This window comes from Paramisgurnus dabryanus, chromosome 4 (genome assembly GCF_030506205.2).
Source record: "Paramisgurnus dabryanus chromosome 4, PD_genome_1.1, whole genome shotgun sequence".
Taxonomy (NCBI): Eukaryota; Metazoa; Chordata; class Actinopteri; order Cypriniformes; family Cobitidae; genus Paramisgurnus; species Paramisgurnus dabryanus.
This window is the reverse complement of record NC_133340.1, coordinates 29,274,166-29,298,116: the sequence shown is the minus strand read 5'-3', so window position 1 is coordinate 29,298,116 and position 23,951 is coordinate 29,274,166. Positions and strand designations below refer to the sequence as shown.

General features: G+C 37.3%; 2 protein-coding genes across 11 annotated transcripts; one reads left to right on the top strand and one right to left on the bottom strand.

The window, feature by feature from the left end:
* The first annotated feature begins 354 nt into the window (after positions 1–354).
* sonb (SON DNA and RNA binding protein b) lies at positions 355–14,022 on the top strand. Of its 10 annotated transcripts, XM_065254078.1 has the most exons (13): positions 355–483; positions 2,414–2,496; positions 2,951–3,122; positions 3,289–4,733; positions 4,819–5,207; positions 5,288–5,422; positions 6,459–6,677; positions 6,758–6,868; positions 9,943–10,059; positions 12,198–12,345; positions 12,426–12,491; positions 12,796–12,911; positions 13,437–14,022. In XM_065254078.1, exons 1-13 carry the CDS (start codon positions 401–403, stop codon positions 13,593–13,595), a joined length of 3,243 nt encoding a protein of 1,080 aa, XP_065110150.1. In that variant the 5' UTR covers positions 355–400; the 3' UTR covers positions 13,596–14,022. The 10 variants fall into 10 exon arrangements, 8 of the variants coding, with proteins under 8 accessions (XP_065110150.1, XP_065110155.1, XP_065110153.1 ...); XR_010527666.2 differs by lacking the exons at positions 12,426–12,491; positions 12,796–12,911; positions 13,437–14,022 and adding exons at positions 10,672–10,752; positions 11,647–11,737 and having other exon boundaries at positions 12,198–12,247; XR_010527667.1 differs by lacking the exons at positions 12,426–12,491; positions 12,796–12,911; positions 13,437–14,022 and adding an exon at positions 11,647–11,737 and having other exon boundaries at positions 12,198–12,335.
* Positions 14,023–14,239: 217 nt separating this feature from the next.
* On the bottom strand, positions 14,240–22,288 carry LOC135736132 (uncharacterized). Its single transcript, XM_065254919.2, has 9 exons — positions 22,095–22,288; positions 20,004–20,065; positions 18,749–19,063; positions 18,086–18,424; positions 17,774–17,989; positions 16,124–16,339; positions 15,564–15,779; positions 15,094–15,297; positions 14,240–14,958 (listed from the first exon to the last, which is right to left on the bottom strand). The coding sequence occupies exons 2-9, from the start codon at positions 20,047–20,049 to the stop codon at positions 14,837–14,839; spliced, it is 1,674 nt and encodes a 557-aa protein (XP_065110991.1). The 5' UTR covers positions 20,050–20,065; positions 22,095–22,288; the 3' UTR covers positions 14,240–14,836.
* Positions 22,289–23,951: the final 1,663 nt, after the last annotated feature.

Sequence of the window (23,951 nt, the reverse complement as noted above, 5' to 3'; positions counted from 1 at the left end):
AAAATCTTTTTCCTTTTTTGTTAGAAGTGCAATGTGGTTTGTACGCAATTTGCGTATTGGTAATTATGTACAGAATTAATGTAATATTCATTTACTCGTTTGAGGATCAGACAAGCTTCATTAGCAAACTGCATTTCCCATTATTCTAAAAACCTGAATAAACAATTTCACAATTGATCACCTAATGCTCTTCGTTTAGTTGCAGAGGCGATTACAATTTTATTGCATTTATTAAAAAATGAAAAGGGTAAAGAAACACTTGTTTCTTTCAGAGAGCTCGTAAATACAAGCTTTGAAGAATTTGAATGACGTGCTACTGCTCGGCTCTCATTCGCTGTATGAGGGGGATAACTGCAAAGCATTATGGGATACTGGCGTACACAACAACGGACCTACTGTGATGGCGACCAACATTGAGCAGATTTTCAGGGATTTTGTTATGAATAAGATTAAAGAAATTGCAGATGAATCTGAAGATAACAGGTAATTTGTGTGATCGTTTATCTCTTTTAGATGACGTAAAACCGCGCGCGAGTTCGTTTACAAACACGTTGCTATGTTTTAGCCAGCTAGCCAAACATTAGCGGTTCTGTCAATTTATAGTCTGTACTGATGTACCACATCAAAATACACTCTTAAAATACATTTCAAACGTTTGTTAATGGCGTTTACGTAAGTGGTTTGGCTGAATAGAGTTTTTTTTTCCGTTTTGATCACGCACTTGTTTTTGTCATGCGTACGTTGCTAGGCAAAAACATTGCCGCTGTAGTTCAACTAACGTTACATAACTTAACTTAACGTTACATTTATCAGCACCTTCATATTTCGTATATTGATAATGATTACTATTACTCACACATCATTGTATTTACATAGTACTGCAATGTGGTGGTTCTTAAAATTATATTAAGGTATTGCCATGCTGTCATGTCCCAAAAACATGGTAGTATCTAAATTAAAATGTGCAGTCCTACACTACAGAGAAAATATAACTTATTGATTTGTGATTTATTTTATATATAGTTTTAAAAAAGTCGTTTGGGTTTGTTTACACTTTAACAAAAATGACACAGTTGTTTGCTAGTTGACATCAAATATTTTGTATTGGCACAAGTGCTGTGAAGTGTTACCTTACAAAGGAGGATTAGGGCCATGCTAAAATAAAAAAAAAACATCTTGAGATTAAAGTCATTATAATGTGAGATTTAACTAGTAGTAAAATTATGTAGTAGAATTATGGCAATACAGTTGTAATATTGCGAGAATAGTGTCATTATATTTTGAGAATAAAGTCAATATAATGAGAATAAAGTTGCTATATTTTGAGAATATTTTTTTCATATTTTTACATGAACTTGTTTTTTGTAATATGTAATTTGGTAGCTTGTTCACATCACTCCAAACACGTTCATGTTAAATATGACATTATTCTCAAAATATAATAGAAAAATAAATTTTTCCGAAACTTCACAACTTTATTCTCATAGTGTTCACTTTATTCTCAAAATATTATGAATTTATTGTTGTTATATTGACATTATTTTCAATATTACTACTTTAATCTCATAGTTTTATATATTTTGACTTTTTTTCCTCTAAAAACTACTAGTTAAATCTTGCATTATAATTACTACATTATAATCATGAGGTGGTTTTATTTTTTATTTTAGCTTGGCCCTTAGCCTCCTTTGTAGTTATATAACATGTAGGATATGTTATATAAAACTATTTTAGACAACATTTTCCAAATGTTGCTTAATTTTAATACCTGCTGCTTTAATGGACTTTTAAATTACGAAAAATGTTTATATGTAACATTTAGCAGGAGTGTTTCAATGAACTGCAAAAATGTATTATAAAAGATAACCAGTTATTGAAACATAGACTGTCACTGTGATTTATTTTTACACAATTCAAAAAGAATGACTAAAACATTCTGATCATTTACCTCTATCATACAGGTTTTGGTGAAATTTTCTTGGTGTTTATCAGATGTAATAGTAATATTATGTTTAGTTTAGTGTTACATAATGATGAATCGCAGACGCAGAATAAAAGTTTTTGTTTACTTCATGTGTGTGTACTGTGTATAATAAATATGTATATATAAATAAAAATGCATGTATGTATATTTTTAAGAAAAAAATGTATATATATTTATATGTAATATAAATTATTTATAAATATAGAAATGTATAAACACATGTAAATATTTATTAAAAAATATAAATAATTATTATACACAGTACACACATGATGTACACAAAAACTTTTATTATATAAACTTTTATAACATTTTTTTGTTATGCAGCCCTACAACATTGTGAATGACAAATACTTGATCATTTAACCCAACAGATAAAAAAATAAAATTTATCTGCAATCTGTAAGTAATTAAATGTGTTTTGTTCAGTCATACAGAAGAGCCTCAATCTAAACCTGTCACAGAATCAAAACAGGATGGACTTGAAACAGGACAGATGAACATATCAACAGGTTAGCCCTCGGTACTCTTTATAGTGCGGTTTCCCGGACAGGGTTTAGTTTGATCCAGGACTGGGCCTTAGTTATGTTAAAACATTTAAGTAGTTTTTACAAACATGCCTTACAGAAAAAAAAACAATACAAGTGTGCATCATGAGACAAAACAATGGCATTGATATATGTTAAGATATGTCAGTACAAGTTTTTTTTTAATTTAAGGCAGCTCAATGCATTTTAGTCTGAGACTAGAATTAACCCTGTCTGGAAAAAACGCACCTATGTGTTCTTTTTGTTTTCAATTGTGTTGTAGTGTCACAAATATGAATGATAAATGAGAGGCTGGGTCACATTGATGCATAGTGCATATTAAATACTTGACATACAAAATTATCAAAGAGTGAGCAAAACTGACCCGTAAAGCATACAGAAACCATTCATATTATTTCTGTCATTCTCTTCACTGCAGATAAAGTCATGCTCACTGACCCGCTGGATGACCGCGGTACAGAGGATAACACCACAAAACACAGGAAAAACAAGAAGCACAAAAAACACAAAAGTAAAAAGAAGAAGAAAAAACGCAAGGAAGGAAAAGACAGCAGCACAGAGACGCAGTCCGACAGAGAAATTCAAGACGGGTATGGCACAGTCTTTGTATATAACAGAAGTTGTGTTAGTTTGTTGGAAGGATAACTTTTTGTACTTATAGTAAAACTTGTAATTCATTTATGCTTTAAGCAGCATAAAGAGTTTATGTTTAATGCCTAACATCTTAAAATTTGTCTGCTTATCTGTGGTTTTCAGTGGGAAGAAAAAGAAAAGAAAGAAAAAGAAGAAATACAGAGATGCTGACAAAGTAAAGCGGTCTCGCTCGAGGTCCGAAAGCTCTTCTGCATCTGCGTCAGAATCCGAGTCAAAACCTTCCAGTGAAAATGCTAAGACCTCGAAATCAGAGCTCAACAGTAAACCTGGTCTGGGTACATCTCCGTTACCTGACATTATTCCCATGATAGAAATTTCCATCCACAACAATGCCAAGGACAAGAAAAGAAGCTCCAGTATGTCATCTAAAAAAGATGAAAAGCGAACCAGATCAAGATCACCCAAGACAAGACACAGATCAAGATCCAGATCTTCTAAACGACATCGCCGATCAAAGTCAACATCCAAATCTAGAAAGAGGCCTCATCAGCGAAGAGAGAAAAGTAGATCTCCTTCTGGGAAACGTAAGAAACGATCCCGGTCCCGTTCGGTCAGAAGAAGCTCCAGGTCGCGCTCTAGACGAAGCAGATCAAGATCAAGGAAGAACAGAAGATCTGCATCAAAGTCTCGATCCAGGAGTAAGACTAAATGTTCAAAATCGCGATCCAGATCAAAATCGAAGTCTGTTTTAAAAGAAACACAAAAGGAAGCTGAACCAGTTGAGAATGAGAAAGTTCAAATAGTTGAAAATTCTGAAGTGCAAACAGAAGAAACAACAGAGAAAAGTCCGTCAGTGGCTGTAAACTTAGACACCAAGTTGCCTGAGACTGTCACGGATGGCTTAAATTCTAATCTTAATGCGGTTGTTGTCAAAGGATCTTGGCGACCGGTTCCCTTTTTAGTACAAAGTAGAGATGTGCCAGAGTGCCAATCTTCTCAGAAGTGCATTACGCCTGAGGTGCCTTTGGAAGTGCTCGATGTATCTGCAGAACCCTCAACAGGTGCATGTAAAGATTCAGAGGATAGCATCAACCCTGACGAGAAAGACACCACACCAGATATACAGATCGCTACACAGAGAGATTCAAAGTCACCATCCAAGTCTCCCAGCCAACAAAGATCAACAAAATCCAAATTACCTGCGAGATCTAGATCAAAGTCATCTTCACAGCACGAGGACAAGAAGTCCAAGTCCAGATCACCCTCAGAAAGAAAGAAAAAGTCCAAAGCAAAGCACAAACGGTCTAAGTCGAGGTCACCAAAAAGGAAAAGGTCAAGGTCTCGATCATCAGGCCGACGCAGGAGATCCAGAACTCCAGACAGAAGCAAACGATCTAAATCAAGGCGGAAGTCGCGCTCTCGTTCGAGGAGGAGGTCTGGATCCGGCTCGGGCTGGAGAAGAGGTTTCGGGAGTCGAACTTTAAATCAGAGGGACAGATGGAGACGGGAACCAAGCCGTTCTCCTGTTCTCATTCTCCGGAAGAAGAGATCGACGTCCAGAAATCGCCGTAGCACCAGCAAGACGCCTCCACGTCTGACAGAGCTCGGTACCTTTCAATCCTAACTTTGCTTTTTAATACTGTCATAGACGTTTTCTTATCCTAGTATTCATACTCTCTTTCTCATCCACAGATAAGGAACAGCTGTTGGAAATAGCTAAAGCTAACGCCGCGGCTATGTGTACCAAGGCGGGGGTGCCCATTCCTGAGAGCCTCAGACCCAAAACTATCCTCCAACTACCCTTGTCAGGTCCAAACTCTTCATCTTTGTCCCTACCGTTGTCTGGGAGTCTCATGACTATGAACGCTGCTATGGCTAGCATGACTGCGGCCACTATGAGTGCTGCTCTGTCCAGTTTTGGTGCTCTGGCTTCACTGTCACACATGGCTCCATTACCCACAATCGTCAACAAGCCACCTGCGTCATCAGCACCTAATAGTCAACACCTAGCCAGTATTGAGGAGGCCAAAAGGAAAGTAACAAAACAGGCTAACAGCTTCAGCATCAAAGAGCTGACAGAGGTGTGGATTAACTTTCTTTATAGAGTTCTGTTAGCTTTTCACCTGTTTAACTTGGTTTAACTCTTTATCCCATCATTCAGAGATGCAAGAAGATCGTTGAGAGCAAGGAGGAGATGGCCATTGCAAAACCACATGTGTCAGATGATGAAGATGATGAGCAGGGGTTTGGGACATCGTCCCTTAAGGAGACTAAGGGCATTGCTTTCAGTCTTGGTGTAAGTTTCAAATTTTAATGTCGCTTTTACTAATGTTTTTTTTTTTTACTTTAACCATTGTTTATGAATAGGGTTAGCCAGATCTTAAAAATTAAACATAGATAACCGTGAAGCCTGCATATTGGCGCATCTCTCCAAAATCTACCCATGTGTCAATGTAAAACAGGGCTAGTCAAATGCAGCCCTCCAGGCATCTTTATCTGGACCGCCGGTCATCTTTGTCAGAGTGGTAACTTTTCCCTTTTCACTTTAAATGACGATCTGTAAACCGGAAAGGAGAGTCGGAAAGGGGCTGCATGGGGTGCCAACCATCTGTGGCTGTGTAATTATCGGATCCAATTTGAGCTTTGGATGCATTAAAAAAAAAAAACTTGTGCGACTACTCCGCATGTGAGGCGTGACTGGAAATGATGTATTTCGATGTGTTCCAATCCAAATTATTAATTCTTTTTTTGTTTAACTTTATCAGTATCAGTTGAATCATTTTATTAAGTATAAATGTATTCATAGATTAAAGGCTCTTGCGCTGGAGTGAGCTTCTCTCCCATGTTGACCCAGAATTACCATTAAATTAAAATTTCATTACGACTGCCACTAGGGGGCGAACTCATACAGTCATATCCGAATGTAGTGTACAATGGAAAGACTTTTTAGCCTATATGTCTTTAAAATATTAAAAAAGAAAACATGAAGTGCAATTTTAGTCATTAGGAGAAGATGTTTACGAGGTCTGCATTACAGTTTTATTCAAAAATACATGTGTTGATTATTTACACTTGCTCTTTTTTGTGCAATGTTCGTAGTTGAACTACTAACATTTGGCTCTTGCAATGTTAAACTGCAATTGTTTTTAAAATATTATAAAAGAAAATATGAGTTTTCAGTAATTAAAGGGCAAAAAACTGGATACAAATGTGTACAACTTTTTTTTTTTTAAATGCATGTTTTTTAATATATGACCTTTAACAAAAAGTAACAAAAACAACATAAGTTAATTAATTAATTTATTTATCCTTGTGTCCTGCTCCTCTTTTAGAATACCTCACTAAAGCCAGGCGTCCGAGCTGAAGCTGCATTTGCTAAGGAGTTCCCGGTGTCTTCAGGCTCACAGCACAGGAAGAAGGAGGCTGATGGTGCCTATGGTGAATGGGTGCCAGTCGAAAAGAAGACAGAAAAGCCGCCTGCCTCAGGTCCTGCTGTGACCGAGGAACCCACCAAGAGCAATGACAGTGTCTTTCCTGAAGCACCTTCTCAGGCAAGGCTTTGATATTTTTAATACAAGATTGATGTCAATTTATCTTCATGAACTTGAACTTTATCGTCTCGCACCTTCAGCCAGTGGACATCACGTTGGCTGTCAGTGAGCGCGCTGTGGCCCAGAAGAGGCTGGCGGAGAACCCTTTCGACATCAACGCCATGTGTATGCTCAGCCGGGCTCAGGAGCAAGTATGTATAAAAATGTATTATAGTTTTGAGTGAAATCGAACTTTTATGGCTTTATCTTCTCTGAAACACAGTTGCTCAAATTGCTAATCCAGGGTGTAGTGATCTTCACACGGGCACAAATTGTGAAGTATGCCATACACAAGACACTAGAGGTGGTGTGAGTTAGAGGTCTTCTCGGGTCCAAAAAAAATTAACCGCCCCAAAATGACACAAATCCCTTTTTACCCGACGTGCATGAATCTTATAAAAAAAATTTTAAGAAAGACCCTACCTGAGACATCTGAGAAATTAGACCCGGGTCCGACCTGAACAAGTGGCAAATTTTTTACTCAACTCGAATGTAAATGGATCCCTGCACACACCAGTCAGACAGAGAGAAACCCCTTGGCCTCGCTTCTGCTTGGCCCAGCTTCTGCTTGGCCCACTGCTCCATTTATTTTCATTTGTTATCTCACAACGATGTTACCGTTAAAATGTGCATTCAAAATTGATTGACAGGTCTGTCATAAGGAAAATGAATCGACAGCCACACAATTTCACAAGCAGCATTGGCAAACGGGGGTTGGAAAAGTACTCGATGCACACACTAGAGATAGTTCAGGTCGTCTTTGGGGGTTGGAAAAGGACCTGAACCCGCTCAGGTTGGACCTCAGGTTTTAAGATTTAAGTGGATCCGTAAAGACCTCTACTTTGAGTTTTGATCTCCAGATGGTTAATTTAACAAATAAGAAAATATGTCCATTGGAGGGAGTTTGTCATCTAATTTATCTGAATGAATTTGTGAGATTCTAGCCAACTTGTAAAGCCTTCAACTTTATCAACACAGTCGTAAAATAAAGTAGAATTTATGAACAAAAGATCACAACTAAATGATACAAAAAAACTAAAGTACAGTAAAGATGTGAGATTAAATGCAAATAATAGAAAATTGAGGTGACTTGGGGTGAATTTATGGCAGAATGTTTTCTTATAAGGTGAGAACCTTATTTTTCATAGGACAAATTATTTGCTTAACATTTGAAATTCAGTTTTGCAATATTTGAAGCAACAAAGGTTAACAGACACTGACAATTCACTAATGCCAAGGTCTCTGAAAAGAGGTTTGGTGAGTGATATTTACGTTCCATGCGGTCGAGTGAGCAGTCCGATGGTGGTGATGTCTTCCACTGGTCAGGCTTTGATGTGCTGCCGTTGGATTCTGATCAGCCTTGAACACAAAGCGCTGTGGGATTCTGATCTCTTGGAGCACCGAGGAGCAATCTGGAACACAGATGTGGCCCTGTAGGCGGTGCAGAAGATCCTTAACGATCTAGACCACGCAGATGAAGGTCCATTTGCTCTCCTGAGCTTCACCTTGTTGCAGATGTCGGTTATTGCCTTTCTGGATGGGCGATTCAGAATGTGGTGTGATCTGTTATAGACACACAGGCCAGAAACTCAGAACTTGGCATTTCTTTTATTGTCTCTCTCGACGGGAGATCCAAAATGATGGCCGCTCACAATCTCCTGGCCAGGAGAGGTTCAGAGCGATGATCTTGTGGTGTTATTATTACAGTCTCTCGAGGAGAGAGCAAAATGTTACCCTCTATCATGCATGCTTTTATTAATAGCTGTGATGGTGTGAACTGTTGCATATCACACAGATGTAATTAAAGGGATATTTCACCCAAAAATGTAACTTCTTTTATCATTTACTTAATCTCATATTGAGTAAATGATGACAAAAATGTTTATTTTTATGTGAAATATCCCCTTTAAAAATGCTTCCGTTTTTAAACAAGTATGAAGTCAATAGGTGATGGTTTTGTGTCCATTTCGTGGGTGAAAGAATATAAAGATGTGTCTTTTGTTTTTGCCACTAGAGGGGTTTTCAATCTTTTTTGTCAGACCCCTTGACCTAAAATATTTACTTGAAATACCCCCTTAGATTTTAATTAAATATTTCAATAATTAATAGCACATTTGCATGTGTAATATTTTTTTCATTCATTTGAAAGTTTTTATCAGTAGTATTTTACATAATTATTGTTATTATTACCTGTTATTGGACCTTCATCTGGTAATTTTTTTGTTTGTTAAATAAAACCAGGGGCGGCCGGTGACATCTCTTCAGAGGGGCACAAATTCAAAATGTGTGTTCGGAGTGTCGTGTGTTGCTCATCATGTCAAAATATGTGTTCATTGCATCATGTGAACCTATATGCATCATGCTTTATAATACGTGCCTGCTGATAAAAGTGACGCTCGCGTTCACAAATTACTAATTTTGACAAGTATTTGGCAAACGTGAGCGTCTCTTTTATCATAAACCCATTCGAAGCGTCAGCAGCAGGCACTTATTTTGACATGACGCGCCTAACACATATTTTGACATGATGAGCAACACACATGATGTGCTAAATACATGTTTTGACGAGCCTTGCATCGTGCATCCTCGAAAAGAAGTCACCGGCCGCCACTGCATAAAACGTATCTGTTAATTTTGTATGAGTTTTTAAATTTCTGATGTATTGTGGTATTGTGTAATGGTCACATGACATGCAGATTAAACAAATTAAATGTTTTTATTAGTGAGTGTTTTATTTTGATTGTTGGATTCAGTTGTACCATTATTTTGATGTAATATTTTTTTTTCATCAACTTACGAACCATGCCAGTAGATGGCATGCTGTTTCTTAAGGTGTTGCTTAGGCTTTAGGATGAGAGTAAAAGGGATTTGGTGATGGGGAGAAATGCTGTGGACCAACGGAGATGTCCTCTTCTTTTCATTTTGGTACAGAGGTCATCCTTTCTATCCTGTAAGAGGTTTCTGGCAGTTATCCTAGCAGCCTTGTTTGATAAAAAATTCTGTAAGTCAAGCAAAATCCATTCCCTACCATAAAGGTTGGGGCTGACAAGGTGATGTCAAACTCCAAATTCCAATACAAGGTTTATAAAACATTTGTGCTGCATTTCAAGTCCTTTAAATCCATAGTGTCACGTGTCTGGTGTCATGCAAACCTGTCTTACAGTAACATGTTTAAATATGCACAAGCGTGCATTTATCGCTCACATTCGGCTCATGACTTTTCCAGGTGGATGCATGGGCCCAGTCCAACACTATTCCAGGTCTCTTCACAGGCTCGACAGGTGCTACGGTGCTCTCGTCCGAAGAGCTGTCTAACAGCGGTCCACAGGCTTGGATTAAGAAGGTAAAGCCATGAGACAGTGCCACCAATCTTACAATGATAAATGTGTATTGTGCCTAATGGGCATTGTGTGTTTAAAAAAACCAAATTCTCAAAACTCTTAGACAGTCTTTTCTTAGATCACACAAGCTTGCATAGGATTATTCGTCTTTATGACTTCCTAAATTTATATCATTAACTTTACATTTGAACTACACTAACCAGCCCAAAGGTTCCTGAAATGACACCATCTTGCTTTCAGACACAAACAGCCGTCACATCTCTGTATTCATAAAGTTTAACAAAGGATATAAGATTTTTCATCTGTGCGTTGTCAATTGGCGTACCCGCTTCATAATTGAAATATTCATCCAGTCAGTCGTCACCTAAAGGTCACAGATTTTACGTAATGAGTATTGATCGGTCAATGAGGATGACGTCAGGGTTTCCACGGAAACCTTTTGCTTTGTGTTTACTGACGTCATACCTGTCTATCACAGCTAAAGGATAAAAGCTTCTCGTCTTTTCATTTAAAGTGCAAATATTTGATGTTGTGTCTGATTGGCAGGATGAGTTGAGCGGGTACACCATTTGTGCATGTCACACAGATGTTTTCTATTTGAAATTCTGTTATAGCAGATGCTTTTCTGGATGGGCACCTCACTATTCTCATCAATAAAGTGTCTTATGAGAGGGTGACATGGAGGAGCGTGTGAAGTAAGTCCTCTGACCTCATCAGGCAAATTGAAAAAGTCCCAATGTACAATTTCGACTCTCAAATCTGATTGGATGAGCCACTTTCAAAGCACCTGTTACTACATATTTGAATTCTGTATTAATGTGCCATGTTTGGCAACTATAAAAAGCTTTCAGTTAGGCTAACAAGCTATTTTACTCTTTTAAAGTTGGTAATAAATGTAATTATATGTTGAACATTGCTTAGGGGGATTTTAGGCACTCCAGTAAAATCAATGTAACACATGGCCTCTCATGACTTAGTGCTTCAAAATCCTCTTTTATGCACAATGTACACAGCTTAGAAACCTTTAAACCAGACATGCACACTTATGTTTCGTATTAAGAAACGTATTGTCCTAAAGGCTTTGGATGCTAACCACTGTATAATCCCACCCTATAAATAGTGGCAAAATACCATGACCTCATTTGAAACGGTCCACAAAAAATAGCAGGGTCTTTCTATGCAACATTTCCAAGCTAAAAGACCTCAAATGTGGGATAATGATGGAGCTCAATGTGTGGGTCCCAAATTGTTCAAATTCTACATAGGGTGACTTGCTTGATGATGCACTTAAAGGTGACCAAGTAAGTCCCAGTTTTCTGTCCAAAAATCATATTATGTGATGAATTCCAGGTGAACTTTCCAACAAATATTTGACCTCAATCAAAACAATCTTGCTTCCATTGGGATCAGAAAGGATTCAGTGGGATTTGGCATCCATTGCCAGTGGCTACAAGGTTCCAAAGCTCAAGCTTGTTTCTGTGCCCGTGGAGCTGGTGGGGTGTATGGGGTTGGGTCACAGATGGAAGAGGGGTGGGGGCTCACAGTCTGACCTGTGAACTCTCACCCCTCTGTATGGAAACTTGTTGCAGGGTCAGTCCTTGTAGCTGCCTTGTTGCCATGGTCACAGTCAGGCCCCTTCTATTCACGTCAGATGCTCGGGGGCCGATGATGGGGGCCTAGGTACGTACGTCATCCAGCACCCTTCCTTCAATTCATGTGGATTTGTGTGAACTGATGATTTCTACTATATGCTCCTGTGTGTTTCAACTGAACCGGCTCAGAACCTGAGTTCTGTTCAGGATGGTATCGGCCCATTGAAGGGCTGCAACTTAAAGTACTCATGTCTTACCTACAAATGTAAAATTAATTATTCTAGTTTAGTCCTTTAGACTGCTTTAGGTGAGAATAGAAAAGACTCTACCTTTAAACTGTTCAGGTAAATTCTGAAGGCTGCTAAGTTATAAATCTAGTAGATGACAAGACTTGTCCGTACTTGATATGCAGCTCCAATTGAATTGACGTGATTTGAAGTGACGTGACCGTTTCGACAATAAACAAATCTCTCACGAGTTTCCCGTTTCTTTCCGTTTGCTTCCTCCTCTTTCTCTCTCTGTGCTTCTGTCTGTTCGGCTGCATTCAGGATCAATTCCTGCGGGCAGCACCTGTCTCGGGTGGGATGGGGGAGTTTCTTATGAGAAAGATGGGATGGCGTTCTGGCGAGGGTTTGGGGAAGCACAGGGAAGGCACGGTGGAGCCCATCATCATTGACTTTAAAACCGACCGTAAAGGTAAGAACAATCCTGGCAGAAGTCATTGGTTGAGCTTTGTAGCGCTTGAATTTTTAAGCCCTGCTTTCTTATTCATGCAGGTCTTGTTGCCGAAGGGGAAAAAACCCAGAAATCTGGTAACCTTGTTGTGATGAAGGATCATCTAGGTGAGTCCTCCAAAACATACCAATGTACTCAAATATGTGCTACTGGATGTTGGGGATCAGCACCACATAACAGCAAACCTCATTCCTAACCCCTAGTTGTAACCTTGATCTTGCATGTTGTGAATGATCAGTTCAAAATTCTAACCCTAACCAAATGTTCCTAAGTGACCTTGGTGCATCTGCTGTAACGTAAAATCAGAAAGAAATGATGTTGTTTGGGCTCTATAGGAGTGTCTCACATTAGGAAATCATATTAAGGTTCCCCTCACAATGAATAACACTGTTCTGACCAAAATGCCTGCAGGAAAACATCCAGTGTCTGCTTTAATGGAGATGTGTAATAAGAAGAAGTGGCCACAGCCAGAGTTTGTCATGGTGCACCACAGCGGACCTGACCACCGCAAGAACTTCCTCTTCAAGGTTGGTGCTCAGATTGGATCTCATTGGAAAAACACATCTGTGTTTCCCAAACCTTCCCAAACCACTTCACCAGATTTGTCTAACGCAACCGGTTTGTCCAATGCAAAAGCTTAATCTAACGCTGCGCACCCGCTCGCTCGGCCTAACGCGCTGCGCACCCGCTCGCTCGGCCTAACGCGCTGCGCACCCGCTCGCTCGGCCTAACGCGCTGCGCACCCGCTCGCTCGGCCTAACGCGCTGCGCACCCGCTCGCTCGGCCTAACGCGCTGCGCACCCGCTCGCTCGGCCTAACGCGCTGCGCACCCGCTCGCTCGGCCTAACGCGCTGCGCACCCCGCTCGCTCGGCCTAACGCGCTGCGCACCCGCTCGCTCGGCCTAACGCGCTGCGCACCCGCTCGCTCGGCCTAACGCGCTGCGCACCCGCTCGCTCGGCCTAACGCGCTGCGCACCCGCTTCGTCTAGCAGCTGATTCATAGATGTATGTGTGTTGTGATATAAGAAGTGTTTTTCTTTGTCTGTAAACAGGTGGTGGTTAATGGGAATGATTATCAGCCACAGACTGCCAGTCCCAATAAAAAACATGCCAAGGCCATGGCTGCCACTGTTGCACTACAGGCCATGGGAGAGGTCGCAGGTGAAGGCGTTCACACCGGACCTGTGTTTACTGCTGCTACTAACATCTGATGACAGAACACAACACAAACTTTAATAGACTGAAATCAGAGATTTCATTTCTTGCTGATGATATAAGCATGATCAATCATGTCTTAGGGATTTCCAAACCCTCCCCCTGGTATCAGCTAACTGTGATGGCCTTTGCATGCCAGTTGAGATGAGCATGCACATGAGTAATGAGAAAATGTTTGGATTCCAGAGATGTCCGATATCTTTTGATGTTTGACTGAACTGTTTTAAAACTGTGGATGTTTTTAGTTTCTGTTGTGTCTGTTATTGTAGATGTTTTAATTTAATATTGGTGATCATTTCATCTTTCAAATCATTTTGTTTACAGTCAGACCAGTCGAAGCCCATGACATCTAGTTAGGAAGGCATGTGTTTTGTTCTGGGGTTTTGTGCTGAAACTGAATAAATAAAAAGTCTAAGAAAATTACGATCTGTTTAGTGACTGATCGTTTACAATATTTCTATCCATGTGTGCACGCAATATAGATCTTAGTTATTAAATAAAATAATGTGTAAAGTACTCAGCCACATGACAAATGATAAGAACGTATATATAGGGGGATTTCCTGGACAGGGATTAGCTTGTTAGCAAGTTCTTTTGAGTTCGGACAGCTCTTACATTTATTTAAATCTAGGACTAGTCTAATCCCTGTCAGGGAAACCGTCCCATAATAGTGTATATTTGAACGATAACTGCTATAAAACAAATTTGAAGTGTTTGAAGTATTTACATTAACCCTGAGCAGTATTAAAATCTCATAAAAAGACAAATTCAAATCTTATGCTTGAACAGATTAAATAAATGACTTTTATAAGAAAGAATATTTAGAAGAAATAATCAAAATATCACCCATTCCAAAAATAAAACTTTTTCAAAAAGTTTGTACTTATTTTAGTGTAATTTATTATCTATTTTGTAATTTAAAAATCTAAAACAAGAATCTTACATTTCAGAGGATAGCTGGTTATTAAAACGTTCTGCCTCACCGTAATACACTTTCCCTATCGTAATTCATCTCTTGTAAGAGTTTTCAGTAAATACAGAAAATCAAATACTTAAACATCAGTAAAGTCTTTGCTCAAGATTAACAACAGGTTTAAAAGTAAATAAAGTTTGATTTTTTTGATACTCCAGGTATACATAATAAACCACACTGCTCAACAGATGATACAAAGAGGGCATATATGAACTTTAAACTAATTATAACCTTTCAAAATCTTCATCGCACACTGAAAACAAATCAGTTTATTATAAAGAGTGAAACCAAAACTCCAGCTGTGATGAGCAAAACTCCACTGATGAGTCCAATCAGAATCCAGGGAATCTTCTTATCCAATGGCATCTTAAGATGCCCATACCGACCTAAGAGAAAACATCTAAAGTTAATACAGACTACTAGTAGTGTAAGAAAATAATCTCAAGTTATATTATCTTAAAAACAAGCCTTTTTATTCCATGTAAACTTATTAGATTTTTGCAAACACATGCTCAGGGTACCTTCAGCTATCTCTGCAGACGTCTGCGCAGATGCTGTGGTGAAAGATTCAGTTTCACTTTTCTTCACATACGCGTGTGTTGATACAGGTCTGGATGATTCGCTCAAAGTGTTCGCAACGGCTGTCAAAGTTGACACAGACCTGCTGGTGTGAGTATGAGAGCTGTCGCTGACACTGAGGATCGAATCTGTGGTGGACGACACAGCTAGAGAAGAGAAAGAGATGGTATTACCTGTATTGAGGTTACTTGACACTTGATGAATTTGATCAAACTTGTCTAAGAAAGTGATATGTGAAATTTAAACATCTTTTCACCATTTCATTATAAAAAAAAAAAAAATGTAAAAAAAAAAAATTTGCAAAAGCCATCGAAAACAACCTTAATTCAATGTATTATCTGTAAAACAAGTTGTATTATCCCAAGTAAAATTATTATATTCGGTTGTTGGCAAACACCTGCTTTTTCAGTACCTTCAGCAGTCTCTGCATACGTCTGCGCAGATGCTGTGGTGATGGGTTCAGTTTCACTTCTCTTCACATTAGTCTGTGTTGATACAGGTCTGGATGATTCGCTCGAAGTGTTTGCAACGGCTCTCAAAGTTAACCCAGACCTGCTGGTGTGAGTATGAGAACTGTCGCTGAAACTGAGGATCGAATCTGTGGTGGATGACACTTCAGAAGACACAGCTATAGAAGAGAGAGAGATGGTATTACCTGTATTGATGTTACTTGACACTTGTACTGATCATGCAGATGAATTTGATTAAACTTGTCACGAATATAAGAAATGGAAAGAAAACAGCATTTTGCAAAATGTTGAACTGTTCTCTGTTTAATATTATAAAAAAAAAATCAAACACATTTTTTGTACAGAATACAAAACTATTTGCCAATGGCATTGAAAAGGAACCTTAATTAAAGGTATATTATCTGAAAAACAAGTCTTAGTATCACAGTGAAAACTGTTAGATATGTTTTATAATAAGACAATGGGTTATTGGCAATAGGTGATGAACACTTGCTCAGGGTACCTTTAGCTATCTCTGCAGACGTCTGCGCAGACGCTGTGGTGATGGGTTCAGTTTCACTTCTCTTCACATAAGTCTGTGTTGATACAGGTCTGGATGATTCGCTCAAAGTGTTCGCAACGGCTCTCAATGTTGACCCAGACCTGCTGGTGTGAGTATGAGAACCGTCGCTGACACTGAGGATCGAATCTGTGGTGGACGACACTTCAGAAGACACAGCTAGAGAAGAGAGAGAGAAAGAGAGAAGCTGTGTTTCCATTACCTTTGCGCAAATGGACATTTGGCAGAACTGCAATGGATACTGTTTATTTGTATTTTTAGGTCATCTGATGTATTTAATCACATAATCATAATTTGAAGATGGCACAGTATGTACTAAAGCCTCCCAGAAACACCTCATACGTGTTTGCTCCAGGCTGTCCTTGCCAATATTGTTTGGATAACACTCACACTTCTCCTTCCATTAAAATAATGGCTTTAAATTTCCTACATTCGATTAATGGAAACGCTGTCATTTCGCTATTGTCGTCTATTGTCAACATTTAGAAAATAACACAAATGTTTTGCACAAATCTGCAATGGAAACGCAGCTATAGAGAGCTATATTCTGATTGCTTGAGATATGTTTCAAAGATATGTATTATTTTTCTATAAACGCACACCTGACCTTAATGTCTTAAATAACCACCAGAGCAATGTCTGTGGTATAAGAGGAATAATTCTGGTCCTTTGAATGATTTAAAAATAATGTTGCCCCGCTTCCCGTCGTGCCGCACTACCACCTTAGTTGTGCATTATTTTCAAATAATTCAACAGCCCATTGTCAAGTATTTTTTACTTATTGAGGTTACTTGACACTTGGACTAATTAGGTGGATAAATTGATCAAAACAGCACTTGTTTAATCTTTTCTCCATTTTTATATTATAAAAAATTAATCGAACACATATTTTTGTTAAAAAATTACTGAACTATTTGCTAATGTCATTAAAAAAAGAACCTTAAAGGGGACAGAGAATGATAAACCATTTTTACCTTGTCTTTGTTGAATAATGGTAGTCTACCCGCAATCACAAACATACAAAAAGTGCCAACCATGCTAAACCTCTCAGTCTCATAGAAATTCCTCTTTCAGAAATGTCAGCCAGAAAACGGCCCAATCTGAAAAACTGATGCTTATGACATCACAGGCATCTCACTGCCCATCAACTTTAAAATAATTGGCACATTTTTTGAGTGGCAGCAAAGTCAGCCAATCAGTAATGAGATTGCAAGTTAAGCCAGTAGGGGGAACCAAATAGGTGCAAAACCACTTGTTTAAAATCCCCCACCCTAATAGAGCTATCTGAGAGAGGTTATTAGGAAGCTTCTAAGGCATTACAGACCCAAACAAAAATTTTTTGTCTACATGTCACATCACAGAACAAGGATAAATACTCTGTTCAATCGTTCTATGTCACCTTTAATTCAAGATATATTAGTCTATCTGGAAAAACAAGTCTTATTATCCCAAATGATTGTGATGTAAAGATTTTACATTTTTGCAGACAAATACAAGCCAAAAATACAACAAAACTTTCGAAATCGGGTTAGATCAAAGGTGATAAATAGTTTAATATCCCTAGAGGTTAAAGCCCTGAAGATCTTTGTGTACCTTCAGCAGTCTCTGCATACGTCTGCACAGACGCTGTGGTGATGGGTTCAGTTTCACTTCTCTTCACATTAGTCTGTGTTGATACAGGTCTGGATGATTCGCTCGTAGTGCTTGCAACGGCTCTCAATGTTGACACAGACCTGCTGGTGTGAGTATGAGAGCCGTCGCTGACACTGAGGATCGAATCTGTGGTGGACGACACTTCAGAAGACACAGCTATAGAGGAGAGACAGAAAGACATCTCTCAGTATTTACTGTGGTAAAATAATAAAACAATGTTCTCAGATAACGGGTTATAAGTTTGATTTATACCCAGAACAGTGAGTGTGTGTGACTCTGGAAGTCCACTCCGTGGTTCCTCATAATCTGCGGTCCTGTACCAGCAGTGATAAACACCCTGATCCAGATCTCTTACAGATCTGATGGTCAATGAGAAGATCCCTCGAGACAGATCTTCTCTGCAGGGCAATGACATACTGCTGTTTTCAACATTAACATCTATCTTTCCAGACGTCAACCGCAGAACTTCTCTGTGATCTTTAAACCACTGGATGTTTAGATCTTCCCATGCTTGATTTTTTGAGATATGGCCAAAGCACTTCAATGTGACTTCTTCACCCACCGTGGCGAAAACAGGGAAAACTAAAGGTTCTTTAAAAGAAAGAGAGATTGTTTCATGTTTTGAATCATGAATTAATCAAAATTTCAGCAAGATGTAATTATTAAGGTTAATTCAGTTTTTAAAATCACAAGCAGAAGTTTCTCAAAAACCCTTAGAACTCAAAAAAAGTTCTTCAATGACATCAAGCTGTTTGAGACAGCAGATGACTCCGGGCCGGATCCGCACCTGCTCGACTGACTTTGGCACGGATCTGGATCAGTCTGGAACAACTTCATGTCACTGAAGTACCTTTTTTAGGGTGCTTTCCACCTGTTAATATCTGAAACCTAGAACCAGAATGTGAGAATACTTACTCAACACATGTACATGCACTGAGCAAATGGTTATCTGTCTCATCCACAGACATTTATACACTCCTCCATCATTAAACATCACATCTTTTAAAATGAGGGAGAAATCTTCAGACAAATCAGGATCCATGAGAAACACTCGATCCTCAAACCCCTGAGTAACTGTGATGTTGCCTCCATGGAGAGAGACCACATCTTTGCCCATCACTTTCCAATATAGCTCTTCTTTGGGAAACCCTGAACTTTTGCAGGGTAAGACGACGCTGTCCTGAGGAAACACCTGGACCTTAGACATCTGAAGAATGAACCCTAAACATACTGGAACAGAAAAACTGTGATTTTAGATTCTAAAATGTGCACATTAAAGTCAACAGACTCTGTTTACATTCTTAATTCGACTCCAGGCCGGAGCCGCACCCAATCCGGTGCAGATCCGCCCCGGAGTAGTTTGCTGTCTGGCATGTTTCTGTAGTATTGTGGTTAATGATTTATCATTGCAAACTTGTTCGTAAATTTTTTTATTTTTTAAATATTACCCCAAACTATCTTGGAGTCATTCAAACAGTACACATGTTTGCATTCAACAAAACAAGACTAAACAGCTAGACTTATATAAACGCAATACACCATCACCTGCCTTGCATTTCATCCTATTGAAAATCTTAAGCTTTAAAATGATAGTAGTAACAACAAAACAAAAGCATGCACATCATCGACACAGTGCTCAAAATAGTGCTTGACCAAGTAGACTATTAAAACAAAAAAGGATAAAAATACACTATAAAGAAATTGCATCAAGTTAAAGTAACAAAAATATATGTTAAACATTTCAAAACTTGTTTTTATAAGATATGTTAACTTAACACAGGTCAAAACTTATATTGTAAAATATTTGTTATTTTTGATTTTATAAAAATATATTATACAAATATATTGTATTAAAAAATGTATAATGTATTTTTACATAATAAAAAGAACAAACATTTTATAATATATTAAAATATACTTGTATAATATACTTGTATTTATTATGTAAAAATACATTGTTTTTTTATATAATCAAAAATAACAAAATTTTTAAAATATATAAAAAAAAAATAATGTATTTTTACATAATAAAAAATAACAAACATTTTATAATATATTAAATATATTTGAAATATAATAAAAAATAGTGAAGTATGCTTTGAACACGTAATGTTGACAAAATATTAGTGCATTGAATTAAAATTAGTTGTATAAAATCTGTATCACTTACTATTCAGCGCTACAGTCAACACAAACACAATGCTGAGAATATTCATCTTCTTTCAGAAAAATCTAATAAATAGAAAAATATCTAATGTTACTTGATTATACACACCCATTAAACAATTCTACAGTTAATAAAATACACTTTTATAGTTTGTGGTTATAGTTTTAACTTTATGGTGGTTATAGTTTTAACCCACATAAACAATATTATGTCAAGGTGTAAAATAGCAGGGTAAAAATGTTCATCTGTCATTCATAACATACTGTATACAGTCACTGTACAACACAACACATGACTCATATTAACTCATACTGTACATCTATACATAAAAAATTAATAAAAACATTGTAACAATGGTAAAGTTGTTTCATTTTAAACTACATTCTTCAATGACACAAACATGTTTTACAAAAGGCACAAAAAGTTGCACATTTCAGGCATTATAAATAATCTTCCCTGCAACAACTTTTCATAAATGTGTGATGTCATTATTTTGCGCTTACACTTTATGAAAACTCCACACACATTTCCGCAGCACATGGATGACATGAAGAAACATGCAGATGTAAACTTACCAAATCTCCAGTTAATAAACATCAGTCATAATATAATAAATAATCAGAGAGGCCGGTGTTTTAAAACTCTCTTTAGTTACAATGAACCGACTCACATGCTGAAGAGAGAAAATCAAGCTGTGTTTCTTTACAAGTACATGCTCACAGATGCAACTTTATGTTTAGGGTTTGAGGTGACACGAGTGTTAAAATATGACCTGCGTGAGCAATATTACATTACATTACTATAACAGTACGGTATGTGCATGTGTTATTTTTTGCATGAGTAAATGCACTCATACGAGTTGTGTAGAGTTTATTCATTCAGTATATTCATGTTTAAGGACTGATAGAATCAATTTCTCAATGAAGGAGTCTTGATTCCTACAATAATCTATCTTTAGATCAGTGAGCTTATATAACATTCATTATTCTGCTCTCTAACTATATTTATAAATAATACAGAGAAAAGTTGGATGTACTGTATAATACAAAAGTATTATTGTGACCTAGCTTTAAGAAATTGTTGCCACACTCAATTAATAAAATATGTAATTACCGATGTCAATGACTGTCAGAAAAAAAGGTTTAAAATTGTACCTTTTCTGTCACTGGGGTGGTACCCTCAAAGGTTCAGTTTTGTACCTTTTATGGCTATACAACACATTGAAATATTGTACCTTTTGGGGTACAATATTACACCTTAAGGACCTATTGTGTACCTTTAAGGACCAATTTTGTACCAGATAAATGTTGGTGGTACAAAACTTTTAACTGTACCTTTAAAGGTACGAATAGGTCCTTAAGGTATAATCTTGTACCCCAAAAGATACAATATTTCAATTTGTTGTATACCCATAAAAGGTACAAAACTGAACCTTTGAGGGTACCACCCCAGTGACAGAAAATGTTAAATTTTAAACCTTTTTTCTGACAGTGTAGTATTGTTGGCAAAAAATCTATATATATATATTTTCATTGCAATACACATTATTTTTATTTTTCACTAATAATACAAATGTATACACTTCACACTGTTACTGGATAGGGATTTTTTAATTTAAGGAGTTTGCATTCAGATACATTTTTAGCTGATTAAGTAGAGCAAGAAAATGTTTATTATAGGAATTTAAATGCTTTCCAGTTTCTTCCTGAACAGTAGTACTATGATATTTCTGAAAATATTGATACACTGATATTCTGTTCAGTATCTTGGAGTGTCGTAAATACCCATGATACATGATGATCAATCATTACTATGGTATTCAAAATCTCTATTTACTACCATTAGTGTATCTGTTACACTACAGGATCATCCAACAAACTGATGCTGGTTATATGTGAAGAAAAGCAAAAATGATTTCAAATTTTCCATTTGTGTGATAATATTACAACACTACTCTAAAAAACATTTAGCTACACAAGTTAATACCTGATAAAATAACATGTTTAAAATGTAAAACATTTATTAAACCACTTAAACTATCAGAGTTATAAAGTCACTTCAGACACACTTGTACTACAGTAAGAAGAGCATCACCGGTGTCAGCTGGTATAGTAAGTCACACCATCACAGATATGAATAGATGTGGTCTGTGTCTCAGGACCTCCAGCTGTATGAATGTCCTTTCATGTGCAGCTGTCTGAGAGCAGATTTTCCTAATGTTGTAGGGACGGCCAGCTGCTCAACTGTACTCTGCTGTAGACCACACCTGACCAGATCCTGCACCACACCGTCCTGTGAATAATGAAACACATGAGATGAGACGACCAGAGAGTCCTACTGTACCCCATCCATGCAGAAAGTCACCACAATGAGAGTCGTTTTTGAGGTAATGTCAAAATACTTAAAGGGGCGGTTTTCCAGACAGAGTTTATATTTACTTATTTCATTTCAGAAGTCATTTCACTTGCATATGTCACCACACTACTTCCGTTTCATGGTGACTTTAATCCAGGACTAGGTTTTAGGATATTTTAGGACATTTACAAACAAAAAAGCAATACTGGCGTGCATCTTAAGACAAAACAACAACATTGGTATATGTTAAGATGTGTCAGTGCAAAGTGTTGTGTTTTTTTATTAACTTCTTACACTCTGAGGCTATTTTGGGGATTTTTGCCTGGATTTGGCCTACCCAATTTCAAAAGCTTCCCATACCCACATGCAGAGGTGCACATACAAAAGTTTGGTATCATTTTACAGGAAACCCTTTGAAATTACATAAAACACTGTTAAAAGTGCTAAACATGGTTGTATGTGTTGTCAGTTCTCTAATAAGCACAAAAATAAATAGGCGCTTTTTGATGTTTTTTTTCTAAAGTCTGTATTTAAAAGTGTATAACTCTGGCCCTGAGTGGTAACGAAACCTCCAGACAGTTTTGTTTGATTCCAGCAATTGCCAGCTTACAGAGGAAAAAGGAATTTTTTCTCTATCATAATAAATGCAAAAGTTATTTTACTCCAACTGATGGGAGGACTAATACGCTTATGGTGTACAATTTCTGCCAAAAAACATTTGAAGTGCTCCCATAACCACATACAGTGGAATAAATGCAATATCTTTATATCATTTTGCAAAAATCCCTTTGAAGTTACATAAAAAGCTGTTGTTTGTGACAAATATTGTTATTTATGTGGTTTTTCATATGCTAAAACACCAAATTTTCTTTTTTTATGTTGTAAATACTATCTTTGATAGTGTATAACTCTGGTTCTGGGTGGTCTAGCAGACTGCAGACAGTTCTGGTTGTTACCAGCAGCAGACAGTAAACACCCAAAAAAAGAATGAACTCTTTAGCATGTCGCATTCAAAAGTTATTCTCATTTTACTGAAGTGTGCGAAAATACATTTTTCATATAAATATTAATTTTTTGTTTTCCACATATAATAAATAGCAAGGGATTAATTATGCACACAACCAAAGAAAATGCTGTGAATGGACTCATTTTTTAGAGTAGGACCTAAAATAAAAGATGGTGTATCATTTGTGGCTATATGTGCTATCTGAGGCAGTCCACACTCAAGTTTCCCATATGTTTACAAAAGACAATTTTTTACCTTATTATTTATTCGATGATTGTTGGATATGTGTTGATATTAGAACAAAAATAACGCTGTAGCCTTATTCCTGAGACTGAGAGCTTTCATTTGATATAAGACTTGCCCATGTTTGTCATACTTGAAAAACATGAAATATATGAATATTAAAAGATATTAAAAAATATCGGGGGGGGGTGATGGTGTAAATTAATTGTAAATAACTTTCTTACAGTAAAAGATATGTCAAAGTGATGCATATCTGCAGAAAGTAGAGAGTCTAAGCTTTCAAACAGTATCTCATATGTGGTACTGGGTCCATGACAGACCATTACAAATTACAGGAATATTTTATA

Bases quoted from the DNA above. Each gene is read 5' to 3' on its own strand.
- LOC135736132 (XM_065254919.2), bottom strand. From the start codon at position 20,049: ATGAATATTCTCAGCATTGTGTTTGTGTTGACTGTAGCGCTGAATA. The intron at 17,990-18,085 runs GTATAAATCAAA...TCTCCTCTATAG, and splicing joins ACACACACTCACTGTTCTGG to CTGTGTCTTCTGAAGTGTCG. The intron at 15,298-15,563 runs GTACTGAAAAAG...TCTCTTCTCTAG, and splicing joins GTATGCAGAGACTGCTGAAG to CTGTGTCGTCCACCACAGAT.
- sonb (XM_065254078.1), top strand. From the start codon at position 401: ATGGCGACCAACATTGAGCAGATTTTCAGGGATTTTGTTATGAATAAG. The intron at 5,208-5,287 runs GTGTGGATTAAC...CCCATCATTCAG, and splicing joins GCATCAAAGAGCTGACAGAG to AGATGCAAGAAGATCGTTGA. The intron at 6,869-9,942 runs GTATGTATAAAA...TGACTTTTCCAG, and splicing joins TCAGCCGGGCTCAGGAGCAA to GTGGATGCATGGGCCCAGTC.